Raw genomic sequence first — 15,593 nt, forward strand, 5'->3', positions numbered from 1 at the left:
AAGTAAAACTTTTCCTATCGGCAGATGACATGACCCTATACATAGAAAATCCCAAATAACCTACAACAAAGCTACTGGAGGTAATGAATTTGGCAAGGTGACAGGGTACAAGATTAACATGCGAAAACTAGTACATCTCCTACAGGAGATCAGGGGAGCGGGGAGAGCCGAGGGGTGGCATACCCCTAGGGTACAGCACTGACTGCACTGTGTTCCATCATTTCCCTACACCTTGCCCACGCTTTGTAAATAGTCCTTTTGTTAAACTAGCTTTACAACCTACTGTCTTCTGCTGGGACCTGTGTGGACCTATAAATGAAGCTTCTCTAAAATACATACTAGGAGTCAAACCACTGGGCCATAGGGTATAAGTTTGCTTAATTTGACTAAATACTGCCAGGTTGTCCTCTAGCATGGCTTCCCCAGTCTACACTCCTTCGAGCAGTCAAGAGGGTTAAGCCAGGGATTTTGGTATGATGCAATGGAAGAAGGATACAGCCTGACTCAAAACAAATTGTTTTTATTTGGATAGGGCTTCCAGATAAAATACAAGGAACTCGTTGGTGTTTTAGTAAAAGCATATCAAAAATATCAGATGTATTGTCCAATGCAATATCTAGGACATATTTACACCAAAAAAGTATTCATTACCTGAAATTTAAATTTAACTGAATAGCCTCTATTTTTTTTTCTAAGTCTGGCAGCCCTAGATTTGGAGAACTGTGAGACAACAGCATTTCTTGCACCTGAGTATTTAGAGTACAATACAACACTGCTATACAAAGATATGGAAACTTAACAAAGTGAGACTGGTTAGTTATCACAGGGTCACAAGAGCACAAGGGCAGGGCACCTAACCCAAAGTTGGAATGGGAGGAACAATATAGTTTTTTTTTATATAGATTTATTTTTATTTATTTCTCTCCACTCCCCTCCCCCCATTGTCTGCTCTCTGTGTCCATTTGCTGTGTGTTCTTGTGTGTCCACTCACAGCCCTGTTGGGACTGGGAAACTGCGTCTCTTTTTTGTTGTGTCATCTTAATGTGCCAGCTCTGTGTGTGTGCAGTGCCACTCCTGGGCGGGCTGTACTTTTTTCATGCCGGGCGGCTCTCCTTCCAGGGCACACTCCTTGCACATGGGACACTCCCACACGGGGCGTGTGCCCCTGCGTGGCACAGCACTCCTTGCACTGGGCAGCTCTGCACGTGGGCCAGCTTACCACACGGGTCAGGAGGCCCGGGTTTGAACCTTGGACCCTCCCATATGGTAGGCAGACGCTCTATCAGTTGAGCCATGTCCGCTTCCCTGTATAGTTTTATTATGAATAAAAAACCACTTTATACGGGAATCCTGTATTTTATGCATGATCGTTCTGTAAATCCACAACTTCCCCAATAAAAATTTTAAAAAGAACCCCTTTGGGGTTTGCAAACCAAAGGTATAACCAGAGTAAGAGCGGGAGCCAGGGGATGGGTGGCCCGTTAGGGTGGGAGCCACAGAGGGTTAGTCCATCTTGTCTAGGTTTGTTAGTCGAACTGAGGCATTCCAGAGTCTCTGGGCCAGATGAGGATCCTGAGCTGGTTGAGCAGGAAGGGTTATCACACAGGAACGGCTAAAATATTTTCCAGAAACACCATCCAGCTCCTGTGCCAAGCTCAGGTAAAGGACTGGGACTGCGCCTTGCTTGGGATTCTGTGAAGAGGGAATGGGGAGGGGGAGAACAGGAGCATTAGGCGGCGGGGGAACACACTGAGGGGCAGAGACCTGCCCTTTGCGCTTAGCCGGTTCCTTCCCCGCTTACCTTCCAAAATAAGCTGAGGAGCCAGAATAAGAAGCGAAATAGCCAAGAATAATTCTTCATGATATTTGTGTATACAATACCTGGCTCCACAGAGTTCACGGTTACACCTGAGAGAGAAAGACACAAATATAATGCAAAGTGAGGTGAGAGGAGGATGTGGTTCTACGTGTGCCATGAGGGAAGGAGCCTTCGGGTAGTGGTGACCCGTGAGGTCCATGGACAGTGGCGTCCAAATTAATAAGGAGGGGTAGGTATTTGAAAGTAGTGGATGAACTTTAGGAGGCAAGCGATGGATGGTACTGGTATTGGGAAATACCTGGAGGAGAGGGGCAGTAGGGGTAATGAGAGGGTTGGAAAAGGTGGAAGAGGAGATGTGAAGGCAAGGTTAAGAGAAACAGAGGGAGCCCTGGCGGTAACCTAAGGGGATTAACAGCCACTTTGGGGCTTTTGGAGTCTCCGATGGCCAAGACATGCTGGAGAAAAGGTGTGGAGGGTCAGGAGTGCTATTGAGACTGGAGGAAACTGTAGTGGAGGAGTAGGGGGTGCCAGAGGCAGTTACCTGTCCCTCGAAGCCTCCGGGCCAGCTCCGTAGTGAATGAGACCAACAGAAGCTTGCTGCAGTCATAGTTCTGATGGAATGCCAAAGGCCCACCAGCTCCCGTCAGATGCCCCTCATCAATGTAGCCGTAGCTTTGCCGAAAAGAAGACACGTTTACCACCCGGGCAGCTCCTGCCCGGTTCAGAGCCCCTGGTGGAGAGAGGACCATGCTCCTTCAATCCAAGTCCTAAGGTAAACTCCCACTTCCACTCCCCAACCACCTTCTCCAGGAGACGAGCAGGACCCATCCAGGCTGTCTGAGAGGTACAGTGGCCCCCCACCCAGACACCCAGGCTAGGCACAGGAGAGCTTAATGTCAGCTGAGACTTCACTTTCATTAGCTGCACACATACATCCACTCCTTCATTTAATTATCCCACAAACTTGGAATGTGGCCGATAGCAAGCTAGGTGCTAAAGCCATAAGGGTGCTAGGTGTGGGGTGGGGGGAAAGTGTGTGTGGAGATATACTTGGGAAAGTGTTTAAGTTAAATCTTAAAAAAAATAATAAGGATAACAAGGAGTACATAACTGTACATAGGAAAGTCTAGGTTATATAAAGGATTAAAAATAGTAGCTGTTCACTTAAGACTGAAGACTATTGTCTTCAGAATGGCAAAACTATTTTGACATCTGCATTTAAATAAAGAATCACAAATGAAAAAAACTGAGCAGGTGCTATTTAGTCAAAATTTGCCAGAGTGGGGAAAAATTAACCTTAAAGAGGACAAAAGTCCACAAACTTGCTGACATATTGACATAAAGACCAAATGGGCTAACAGCCTTGGTGGAGAGTTTGCTACTCACAGAGCAACTCTGGAGATGTGTACAAGAGGTTAATGGAGGGGAAACGGACTTTGGCCCAGTGGTTGGGGCGTCCGTCTACCATATGGGAGGTCCACGGTTCAAACCCCGGGCCTCCCTAACCCGTGTGGAGCTGGCCATGTGCAGTGCTGATGCGCGCAAGGAGTGCCGCGCCACGCAAGGGTGTCCCCCGCGTAGGGGAGCCCCACGCGCAAGGAGTGCGCCCGTGAGGAAAGCCGCCCAGCGTGAAAAGAAAGAGCAGCCTGCCCAGGAATGGCGCCGCCCACACTTCCCGCGCCGCTGACGACAACAGAAGCGGACAAAGAAACAAGACGCAGCAAATAGACACCAAGAACAGACAACCGGGGGAGGGGGGGAAATTAAATAAATAAATAAATCTTTTTTTTAAAAAAAGAGGCTAATGGAGCCCTGAGGATGGCGGGGGGAGGCAGAGGCATCAGAGCAGGATTCACAGGAAAGGTGATCCTTGTGCTGAGTCTTGGCAGATGAACTAATATTAACCAGGCTAAGTGGATGGGAAAGTTCATTCAAACAGAGGGCATCACGTTTGCCAAAGCACAGCCAGACTGTGGTCCAAGAGCAACTGATTGTCTGACTGAAGACCAGGGTGTGGGTTGGGGAAGGGCAAAGGTGAGGCTGTCAGTCAGCAGGGGCCTTGTAAGTGGAGAGAAGCAAGAAAGTGATGTGCTGGAAGATGATTCTGGATACGGCAGTGGGGAGAATAGAAATGGGGAAACAGGAGAGAAGAAGGTTTAAGAAACTATTTCTAAGCAAGGTGCCAACCAGGTGCATGTTACCATTTTTGTGAAGGGGAAAAAACATTCACACTTGCAAATGCACAGAGTTTCCCCTTGCTCTTTGTTTACTTTCCAGTTGTGCCAATTTAATTAGCCATCAAAGAATACTTGAGACCCTGGCAACAGTAGTTGCCTCCCAGGATAGGAATGGGTCGCTGATAATATAAAGAGAGGAGGAAACTTGTTTTTGCACTACATACACTTTTGCACAATTTCAATTTTGTACCTTGGACATGTATTACCAAATAAAAATAAATTTTTTTTTAAGTTTTTCTTTTAAAGAGGCTATTACACAATCCAGAAGAAAATGCCAGGGAGAATGTTCCTGCTATCCTGTCCCCCATCCCAGGAAGGGCCCAAACCTTCTCATCAGAAAGGGCCTCTACAAAGAACATGGTCCCAAGGCAGTGTGTATGCACCTACAAACCTAGTGGCTCCTGAGCTCTTTGCTGGCAGAAACTCAGTATTCTTGCTTCTTCTCTTCCTAGTGCCCTAATACCCTCTTCAAGAAGCATTTATTGAAATGACTGAAACTACTGGTCTTACTAGAACTAGGGGGAAGGCAGAGTGGGATCTCTGTCCCACCCCAGCCCCGGAGATGGCTCCCTCGTCTATCTGCTTGTTGGTTTTATTCACTGTCTGCTCGTTGTCTGTCTGTTTCTTCTTTAGGAGGCACTGGGAACGGAACCCAGGATCTCCCATGTGGGAGGTAGGCACCCAAATGCCTGAGCCACATTCACTCCCCAGAGTGGGATTTTATATCATGCTAGTTGTAGTTTTCGGCTGCCTGATTCTACTACCAGCCTCCCAACCCTACCTTGTGCCGATGGAGTCCCCTGCTATATGCAGCAAAAGTATGCTGAGCCACCTACCTTATCAAGATGGTGAGAGAGATACTCCAAGCTGTCATCCCCCCACCAGAACTTTAAACTGGCAAAAACAGAAGCAAAAACTGGCAGCAACATCTTTCTCAAAGCTCCAGAAAACAGCTAAAGGATTGTAGTAATAAGGCAAATACCAAATCAAGAAAAAGGGCAACTTAAAAACAGTAACTTTTCAATGAGGCATCAAAAATTGAGACTCTGATGCCAAGAGAATTCAAGCTACCTGCCCAAGGTCACCCAGATGGTGACAGGCAGGGCCAGGAAGGGATTGTCACAGCAGGCACAGAAAAGACATTTGGCCCTGATCTCTCATTCATCAAAAGCCTCAGATTTAGACCTTTGACACTGCCTAATGGAGTTCTACAGAGAAGTCCCGGAGACACACTGACAGAAAGGAAGTCTGAATTTCAAAACCGTTTCCCATTACCAGCCCACACATCTGTAGTAAGTATGCATTAATATTTTGTAATAAATGATGTTATCACCTGGTGAATAGGCAATTATATTGCACTGTAGTTTTTTCCTTTGTGTTAAAAAGGTTTGTGGGCGGGGGGGGGGAGTTGGGATTTCTGTACTTTCTGTCTGATTTTTCTGTAAACCTACAACTACTCTTAAAAAAAAGAAAAAAAAAAAAAGGGAAAACGGACTTTGGCCCAGTGGTTAGGGCGTCCGTCTACCATATGGGAGGTCCGCGGTTCAAACCCCGGGCCTCCTTGACCCGTGTGGAGCTGGCCATGCGCAGTGCTGATGCGCGCAAGGAGTGCCGTGCCACGCAAGGGTGTCCCCCGCGTGAGAGCCCCACGCGCAAGGAGTGTGCCCGTGAGGAAAGCCGCCCAGCGTGAAAAGAAAGAGCAGCCTGCCCAGGAATGGCGCCGCCCACACTTCCCGTGCCGCCGACGACAACAGAAGCGGACAAAGAAACAAGACGCAGCAAATAGACACCAAGAACAGACAACCAGGGGAGGGGGGGAAATTAAAATAAATAAATAAATCTTTAAAAAAAAAAAAAAGAAAAAAAAAAAAGAAAAAAAGGGAAAGAAAACCAGTAGGTTTTCCCGGTGCCCTTGCTAGACCCTCACCAGCTTGGTACAGAGCTGGCAGGTGCTCCCCATGTGAACTCCCAGGCCCAGTTCCAGAGTGAGCAAATTCACCTTTGCACACATGCTAGTGTATAAAGTCTATACCAATTTGTCTGGGGGTAACCAGAAGAACTGAACCAGGACACATATGTCACAGGCTCACCATCCAGAACTTTTCCTGCGCCTCCTGGTGGCTCACAGAGCTCTCCTGGAGAACGCTGTAGGATAACCATCAAATTGCAGCTGTCTGGAGCAAAGGAGTGCCAGTTGTGGGACAAAGAGTGTAGCACTGGATACTGTTTCCTAGAGGCATGAGGACATTTGTATACATGTAAATGGCAGAGTTCCTAGGGCAGGAGTTCTTAACAAGGGACCCATGAGCTTGAACTGAAATTCAAAATAACATTATTCTTGTGGGGAGGTTTTGATGTGATTGTGATAAATTTATTAAATAATACAAAGATTAGTGTGGACTTAGTAAGAGGTCCATGGCTTTCACCTGACTGGCAAAGGGGTCCATGGAACATAAAAGGCTAAGAACCCCTGTCCTAGGGCCACAGAGGCATGCCCAGGACAAGGAGCATGTGTAGAAAAGATTGCGGAGTCCTTATGAAACTTTTACCTTAGGCTATTCTCTAAACTTACTGTGTGGCTAAACTCTGACAGAGAGTGCTCACTCAAGCCAATCTGAAAACACTGGGAAAGGTATAGTCCTTCTTTTTGTTCTGTTTTGTGTACATGTGTGTGTGCATGTTGTTGTTGTTACTGTTAACTCCTGGCATTCAAGGAAATCTCTGTTATAACACTAGCTGGACACAAACTTAAGTAACAGATGACTCAGAGGCTAAATTGCAGAAGCAACACATTAAAATATCAAATGTATAGGTGGAAACAAAATATGATAAAACATACAAAGAAATAGGAAATGACAGTCTGTGCAAAATAGAGGATTAAAGTATTAGAAACCATCAATGAGGAGGACCAGACTTTGGACACACCATACAAAGACTTTAAAAAAATGGTTCTGGATATGTTCAAAGAGCTAAGGGAAAACATGGACAAAGAACTAAAGGAAATCAGGAAAACCATAATGAACACAAAGAGAATGTCAATGAAGATATATAAATATGAAAAGGAACCAAACAGAGCTGAAGATCACAGTAAAGTGGAGGTAGCTCAAGCCAATGGGCACCTCCCTCCCACATGAGGTCCTGGGTTCGGTTCCCAGTGCCTCCTAAAGGAAAAAAAAATAAGACAACAATGAGCACATAATGAACGGACACAGAGAGCAAACGGGGAGCACAAACAACAATATGGGGGAGAGATAAATAAAATAAATATATTTTTAAAATTTCCTAGAGGGATTCAACAGCAGATTGGAGCTAGCAGAAGAAAGAATCAGTGAACTTAAAGATAAGGCCATTGTAATTATTCAGTCTAAAGAGCAGAAAGAAGAAAAAATGAAGAAAAGTAAATAGAGTCTAAGAGACCACTTGGGACTATCAAGTATACCAATACACACATTGTCGGAGTCCCAGGAGAAGAAAGTAAAAAAATATTGAAAGAAATAATGGCTGAAAACATCCCAAATTTAACAAAAGATATGAATATATACACCCAAGATGCTCAATGAACTTCAAACAGGATAAAGCCAAACACATCCACACCTTGACATATGATAATCAAATTGTCCAATGTCAAAGAGAAAGAGAAAGAAGGGGGAAGAAGATGGAGAGAATTCTGAAAGCCAAAAGAGAGGAGCAATGTATCATTTAAAAGAGCCTCAGTAAGACTAAATGCCAATTTCTCATGGGAAACCATGGCAACAAGAAGGCAATGGGATGACATATTTAAAGTTCTGATGGCAAAAAAATTGCCAACTAAGAATTCTATATCCAGAAAAACTGCCTTTCAAAAGTGAGGGGGAGATTTAAGACATTCCCCAATAAACAAAATCTGAGGGAGTTTGTCACCACTAGATTGGTCCTACAAGAAAGGCTTGAAGGGCATTCTACAGGTTGAAAGGAAAGGGCAAAACAGACAATAGGTTAAAGTTACATTTAGAAATAAAGATCTCCAATAAAGGTAATGACATAGGTAAATATAAATGCCAGGGCTACCGTATATTTGGTTTCTAACTCCACTTTTTACTTCCTACAGGATCTAAAATGCAAGTGCATAAAGACTAATATCAAATATCAATTGTTGGGGACTTCAAATACATAAATATGTAATTTGCAACAAGACCGACATAAAGGTGGGGGTATGAAGGAATATAGGAACATAGTGTGTGTATGCTATTGAAGTTAAGATGGTATCAAACCAAGCAAGATTGTTAGAGATTTAGGATATTAAATTTAAATTCCATGGTAACCACAAAGGAAGTACTGGAAAAATGTGCACAGAAAGAAATTTGAAGGGTTCCTAATGGATTCGCTACAAAGGTGGGCAAAGAGCTTGAAAAGATATTTCTCCATGGGAGACAGACTTGGCCCAGTGGTTAGGGCGTCCGTCTACCACATGGGAGGTCCACGGTTCAAGCCCCGGGCCTCCTTGACCCATGTGGAGCTGGTCCACACGCAGTGCTGATGCGCGCAACAAGTGCCCTGCCATGCAGGGGTGTCCCCCGCGTAGGGGAGCCCCACACACAAGGAGTGCGCCCTTGAGGAGAGCAGCCCAGCGTGAGGGAGAGAGCAGCCTGCCCAGGAATGGTGCCGCCCACACTTACCGTGCCGCTGACGACAGCGGAAGCGGACAAAGAAACAAGACAACAAGACACAGCGAATGGACACAGAGAGCAGACAACCGGGGGAGGGGGGAATTAAATAAATAAATAAATATTTTTTTAAAAAAAGATATTTCTCCAAAGAGGATGCAGAGATGAGCAATAAAATGCATGAGAAGATGCTCACTATCATTGGCCTTTGGGGAAAGGCAGATCAAAAGCACAGTGATATACCTCCTTACACTACCAGAATGGCTATCATATTTTTTAAAAAAAGGAAAGAATAAGTGCCCAGCAAAGATAGGGAGAAATGAGAACCTCAGTTCATTGGGATTGGAATGCGAGAGAGTGCAGCTGCTGTGGAAAACAGTTTGGTGGTTTTTTTCATGAAGTTGGACATGGAACTACCATATGACCCTCCAATCCCACTTCTAGTACATACCCAAAATAATTGGGCCTCAGGAACTCAGATAAATTTGTATACCAATGTTCACAGCAGCATTGTTCACAGTGGCAAGAGGATGGAGGCAACCCAGAGGTCCACCAGAAGACAAAAGGATAACCAGAATGTGGTGTCTACACATTACTGTTAAGCCCTCAGGAGGAGTGAGGTTCTGATGCATGCTGCTACGTGGATGAACACTGATGACATCAGGCTGAGTGAAATGAGTCAGACACAGAGGGACAGATGTTATAAGATTCCACTTGTACAAAACAGCTGGAATGTGTAAATTCATAGATATAAAGTAGAGTACAGATTGCCAGGGTGGAGGAAGAGGGGGAAGGAGTACTTAACACTTTAATGGGTGCAGGGTTTCTGTTTGGGGTATTAGGTAAGTTCTGCTAACAGACAGTGGTGAGGGTAGCTTAGCATTGTAAATGTGATTAATCCCAATGAACTGTATGCTTGAGCATGGTTGAGATGGGAAAGTTCATGGTGTATCAATGTTTCCACAATTACAAAAGAGAGAGGCAGAGAGAGATAGAGAGATTAAAGAGATAATAATAAATAGAAAGAAAGGAAAGGAGGGAAGAAGGAAGGAAGAAAGGGCAATTGTAGGGAAGCGGACTTGGCCCAGTGGTTAGGGCGTCCTTCTACCATATAGGAGGTACGTGGTTCAAACTCTGGGCCTCCGTGACCCATGTGGAGCTGGCCCATGTGCAGTGCTGATGAATGCAAGGAGTGCAGTGCCACGTAGGGGTGTCCCCCGTGTAGGGGAGTCCCACGCTCAAGGAGTGCGCCCCATAGGGAGAGTCGCCCAGTGCAAAAGAAAGTGCAGCCTACCCAAGAATGGTGCCGCCCCCACGGAGAGCTGACACAACAAAAAGAAACACAGATTTCCATGCCGCTGACAACAATAGAGGCGGACAAAGACAACGATGCAGCAAATAGACACAGAGAACAGGACGGGGGGGTGGGGGGGAAGGGGAGAGAAATAAATAAATAAATCTGAAAAAAAGAGAGAAGGGATTAATATTGAAAAAAAAAAAAGAAAGGGCAATTGTGGCAAGATGTTAAAAGTTGGTAGATCTGCATGGAGCAAGGGTAGCTCAGTAGTTGAGTGCCTGCTTTGCATGTATGAGATCCTGGGTTCAATTCCAGGTACTGGCTTGGAGAAAAAAAAAAGAAAGGTTGGTAGATCTGGGTAATTGGGAGGAGGATATGTTGGAGTTCTCTGTATGGGGTTTGGTTTTTTTCCCTTTAGGTACTGGGAGCCAGGGATTGAACCCAAAACTTTGTATGTGGGAAGTCAGTGCTCAACCACTGAGCCACATCAACTTCCTGATATTTTTTTCCATTTGTTTTGCTTGTTTTGGTTTTTTCAGAAGGCACCAGGAACCAAACCCAGGACCTCCTATGTGGGAGGTGGGAGCTCAAATACTTGCGCCACATCTGCTCCCTGTATTATTTTTGCAATTGTCCTGTACATTTGAAATTATTTCAAAATAAATGTTTTTTAAAATGAAGGATAGGGAAACGGACTTGGCCCAGTGGTTAGGGCGTCCGTCTACCACATGGGAGGTCCGTGGTTCAAACCCCGGGCCTCCTTGACCCATGTGGAGCTGGCCCATGCGCAGTGCTGATGTGCGCAAGGAGTGCCCTGCCACGCAGGGGTGTCGCCCGCATAGGGGAGCCCCATGCACAAGGAGTACACCCGTAAGGAGAGCCGCCCAGCGTGAAAGAAATTGCAGCCTGCCCAGGAATGGCGCTGCCCACACTTCCCGTGCCACTGACCACAACAAAGCAGACAAAGAAACAAGACGCAGCAAATAGACACAGAGAACAGACAACCGGGGGGGGGGGGATTTAAATAAATAAATCTTTAAAAAATAAAAAAATAAAATGAAGTATAGATTAAAACATTCCCAGATGGGAAGTGAATGTGGCTCAACCAGTTGGGCACCCGCCTACCACATGGGAGGTCCCAGGTTCAGGTCCTAGTGCCTCCTAAAAAAAGAAGACAAGCCGATGCCACCTCCCAATGTCTCCCAATGCAACAGAGTTAGACACCATCTCCAGACACAACAGAGCTAATTGCTGCCCTGCTTCAACGAGCTAGACTACGCCTCCACTGCTAGGAGCAGCCAGCAGACACAGCAACCCACAGGAAGTGAATGTGGCTCAGCCCTCAGGGCACTCACGCCTCTCATGGGAGGTCCCAGATTTGGTTCCCCGTGCCTCCTGGAGAAGGCGAGCAAACAAACAATGAGCAGACAGACAAGTGAACCATCTGGGGAAGAGGGGGATAAATAAAGTAAATTAAAAAAAGAAAATTCCCAGATAAACAAAAACTGAGGGAATTCATTACCACTGGACCGGCACTACAAGAAATGCTAAAGGGAGTTCTGCAGATTGAAGGAAAGGACAATAGACAATAAACTGAAGCTACATGAAGAAATAAAGATCACCAGTAAAGGTAATGACAGGGGTAAATATAAATGCCAGGACTATTAAACTCCACTTTTTACTTTCTTGCACAGGATCAAAAAGGCAAATACATAAAAAGTAATAATAAAACAATGCTTGCACTTACGATATATAAATGTGCAATTTGTGTCAAGAACTACATAAAGTTGGGGGGCATGAAGTGGTACAGGAGCAGAGTTTGTGAATGCTATTGGAATTAAGTTGCCATCAAACAGAACAAGATTGTTACAGATTAAGGTTATTAAATTTAAGCCCCATAGTCACCACAGAGAAAATACTAGAGAATATGCAAACTCATAGAGACAGAAAGTAGAGTACAGGTTCTCAGGGGCAGGGGGCAGGGGAAACGGGGAGTTAATGCATAATGCATAAAGGGTTTCTGTTTGGGATTATGGGAAAGTGCTGGTAATGTACAGTGGTGAGGGCACTGCAATATTGTGAATGTGATTAATCCCACTGAATGGTATCTGTTTGGAAGGGGTTGAAATTGGAAAGTTTAATATTGTATATAGGGGGGTGGGGGGGTATATGAGAACTTCTTATTTTGTTTAATGTAACAAAAAAAAAAGAAAAATAAATAAATACATATATACATACATAAATATTGTATATATGTTCCTGCCATTAGAAAGAAAGGAAAGGGGGCAGTGGAGGGTATATGAGGACCTCATATTTTTTTAATGTAACATTTAAAAGAAAATAAAGAAAGAAAGAAAAAAGAAAGAACGGAAAGGAAAGGGAGCAGATGTAGCTCAAGCAATTGCACATTGCCTCCCACATAGGAGGTCCTAGGTTCAGTTCCCAGTGCCTCCTAAAGAAAAACAATGAGCAAAAACAATAAGCAGACAATAAGCAAAACAATCAGCAAAAAACAAAATGAATAAACAACAAGTAAACAATGAGCAATGAGCAAACACTCAAGGGAGCCAACTCAGGGGAGCCATCTGGCTCAGTGGTTGAGCAGGGACATCCCATATATGAGGACCTAGGTTCAAGCTCCAGTCCCAGTACTTCAAAAAAAAAAAAAAAAAAAAGGAAGGAATGAAGGGAGGGAAGAAAGGAGGAGGGAAGAAGGAAAGAGGAAAGAGCAACTAAAGAGATAATGACAACTAAAGACAATATGTGATCCTGGATGGGATTTAATAATGGAGAAGAAAAGGCTCAAAAGAACATTGTTAGGACATGTGGAAAAACTGGAATAGAGAGAGTAAGCTTTATACCAATATTAAATTTCTTGAACTTGATAATTGCACTTAAGATGTTTACATAAGCAAATATCCTTGCTCTAAGGAAATGTCCATAGAAGTATTAAGTGCTCAAGAAACAATGTATACAATCTACATACATACATTCAGAGAAAAGATAAATAAATGGTAGATGGAAGGAAGGAAGGGAGAGAGGGAGGGAGGAAGGGAGAAAGAAAGATTTGGCACATGTGGCAAAACTGGTGGGTCTGGGTATCAGGGGATGGGTGACGAGAGTCTGTTAGAATTCTATGTACGGGGAAGTGGACTTGGCCCAGTGGTTAGGGCGTCCATCTACCACATGGGAGGTCTGCGGTTCAAACCCCGGGCCTCCTTGACCCATGTGCAGCTGGCCCACATGCAGTGCTGATGCGCGCAAGGAGTGCCCTGCCATGCAGGGATGTCCCACGCACAAGGAGTGCGCCCCGTAAGGAGAGCCACCCAGCGCAAAAGAAAGTGCAGCCTGCCCAGGAATGGTGCCACACACACGGAGAGCTGACACAACAAGATGACGCAACAAAAAGAGACACAGATACCTGTGCCGCTGACAACAACAGAAGTGGACAAAGAAGAAGACGCAGCAAATAGACACAGAGAACAGACAACTGGTGGGGGGAGAGAAATAAATAAATAAATCTTTTGAAAAAACACAAAGAATTCTATGTACGGGGTTTGTACTATTTTTGCAACTGTCCTGAAAGTCTGGAATTATTTCAAAGTAAAAAAAAAATTAAAGAAAAAAAAAAAAACAACTGGTTTACTGCTCAGCAAACAGCTGGGTTCCAAAGAGGAGGTGGCCATGGGATAGAGTAAGCCAGGAGAACACAAGGAGGACAGCGAAGAGAGGGCAGCAGGTGAGAAGACAGGCACCCATCCTTCCTTACCTCGGAGCAGATTTGTGAGCAGAAAGGGTCCAACATAGTTGGTGGCAAAGGTAACATCCAGACCCTCTGGGGTAAGTGTCTTGTGGGGAAATCCTGGGAAGAGATGACAATGCAGGTGGTGAATACTGGAGGGACTACCTTGAGGGGACAAGGTCTGGGATGGACATACTGGGGTTCAGTAGAAATTCCACAGTGACACGTATGCACAAAGATGGGGGTTATATTTGAGGCTATAACTCAACACAGATTTTTTTATACCATAGAGTGCATGAATTAAAGGATTTAGCAGTGTGCATAGGTTCGGCTTGGGGAATGCCTGTTTTGGGGGTCCCTGAGCTAGAAAGGAGGCTCCTGAAATGTGTTTGGAGAAGCAAGTCAAGGCACTTACCAGTGATTCCGGCATTGTTCACCAGCAGGTGTATCTCTGGCTCCTTCTGCAGAAGCCACTGGGCAAAGCTGCGGATGGAGGCCAGAGAGCTGAGGTCCACCTCACCGAGCAATAGGTGGTCACTGCCTGAGGCTGCCTGGATCTCAGCCAGGGCTTGCTGTCCACGCTCACGGCTCCGGCAGGCAAGGATCACACGGGCCCCGCGACGGGCCAGCTCCTGGGACACAGCCTTCCCGATGCCTGAAGGTGGCAATGGCAGCGTAGGATAGTCTGGGGAGGGAGGGTGACTGGAGGGCAAGAGAGCAAGAGGAGGGACAAAGTTCCCTGACAGAGGGTTTCAGATCTTTCTTCCTACCATCCTGGTTGGAGGTGTTGGGGACTGAGAGCCCGGGGGAGATGACAGGGAAGGAGGTGCACTCACCACTGTTGGCTCCAGTCACCACCACTGTCTTCCCAGTCAGGTCTGTAGAACAGTGCTGGAGGTTCCAAGGAAGACACCACCACTGGAGGCTCGCATGCAGTCCATACAGGAGGACCAGAATGAGGAGGACAGAGCCAGGGACCCAGACCTGGGTCCCAAGCGAACCCCATGGCAGCATGACAGAGGCAGGAAAAGGGTGACTAGGAGACAAGCGGAGGCCAGGAGGAGAAAACAGTGAAATCGAGGTTGGTGGCCAATGAGGTGCCTAAGGCAAAAAATTTAAGGAGAACCTCTCGGCCTTGTACTAATACACCTCCTGAACCTGAAAATGAATGAGTCATTAAAAATTATACAGTAGGGAAGCAGATTTGGCCCAAGCGATAGGGCATTCACCTACCACATGGGAGGTCCAAGGGTCAAACCCAGGGCCCCCTTGACCCGTGTGGAGCTGGCCCACGTGCATTGCTGATGTGCACAAGGAGTGCCCTGCCACGCAGGGGTGTCCCCGGCGTAGGGGAGCCCCACATGCAAGGAGTGAGCCCCAAAAGGAGAGCCTCCCAGTGTGAAAAAAGTGCAGCCTGTCCAGGAATGGCACCGCCCACACGGAGAGCTGACACAACAAAAAGAGACACAGATTTCCACAGAAGAACACACAGCAAATGGACACAGAGAACAGACACCGGGTGGGGGGGGGGGGTGGAAATAAAGAAAGAAATAATAAATCTTAAAAAAAAAAAATTTACATAATAATTTGTTTGCTTTTCCCTAGTCTGTGGGACACAGTCCAAGAGTCAAAAAGTCAAGAATCAGACCTTGCCCTCAAAGATCTAAATCCATCTCCAAACACAAAACGTGGAGCTGCACAGCAAGGCGAGCTGGTCGAGCTCCAGCGACACCCCAAGAGCAGGCCAGGTTCATTCTGCCTTGACTCACGCAGGCGGGGCCATCCCCTTCCTCTCCTACTGAAACGACTCTCTGAGTTCTCCCCCCCATCACCCTCTGTGGCTCCCAGACCCCAC

General features: G+C 45.8%; 1 protein-coding gene across 2 annotated transcripts; it reads right to left on the reverse strand.

Moving 5' to 3' along the window:
* Positions 1-504: 504 nt before the first annotated feature.
* On the reverse strand, positions 505-14,904 carry LOC101435340 (retinol dehydrogenase 12). Of its 2 annotated transcripts, none has more exons than XM_058278970.2 (6): positions 14,575-14,904; positions 14,154-14,393; positions 13,766-13,858; positions 2,361-2,549; positions 1,802-1,908; positions 505-1,692 (listed from the first exon to the last, which is right to left on the reverse strand). In XM_058278970.2, the coding sequence occupies exons 1-6, from the start codon at positions 14,750-14,752 to the stop codon at positions 1,504-1,506; spliced, it is 996 nt and encodes a 331-aa protein (XP_058134953.1). In that variant the 5' UTR covers positions 14,753-14,904; the 3' UTR covers positions 505-1,503. The 2 variants fall into 2 exon arrangements, with proteins under 2 accessions (XP_058134953.1, XP_058134952.1); XM_058278969.2 differs by having other exon boundaries at positions 14,154-14,423.
* Positions 14,905-15,593: the final 689 nt, after the last annotated feature.

The sequence above is a fragment of the Dasypus novemcinctus genome, chromosome 17 (genome assembly GCF_030445035.2).
Source record: "Dasypus novemcinctus isolate mDasNov1 chromosome 17, mDasNov1.1.hap2, whole genome shotgun sequence".
NCBI classification, from domain to species: domain Eukaryota; kingdom Metazoa; phylum Chordata; class Mammalia; order Cingulata; family Dasypodidae; genus Dasypus; species Dasypus novemcinctus.

What these genes read in the sequence shown, in the direction of transcription:
- LOC101435340 (XM_058278969.2), bottom strand. Translation starts at nt 14,752, where the DNA reads ATGCTGCCATGGGGTTCGCTTGGGACCCAGGTCTGGGTCCCTGGCTCT. An exon ending in GCTCACAAATCTGCTCCGAG is followed by an intron (nt 2,550 to 13,765) that starts GTAAGGAAGGAT and finishes TCTCTCCACCAG; the next exon opens with GGGCTCTGAACCGGGCAGGA. An exon ending in CCGGAGGCTTCGAGGGACAG is followed by an intron (nt 1,909 to 2,360) that starts GTAACTGCCTCT and finishes TTTCTCTCTCAG; the next exon opens with GTGTAACCGTGAACTCTGTG.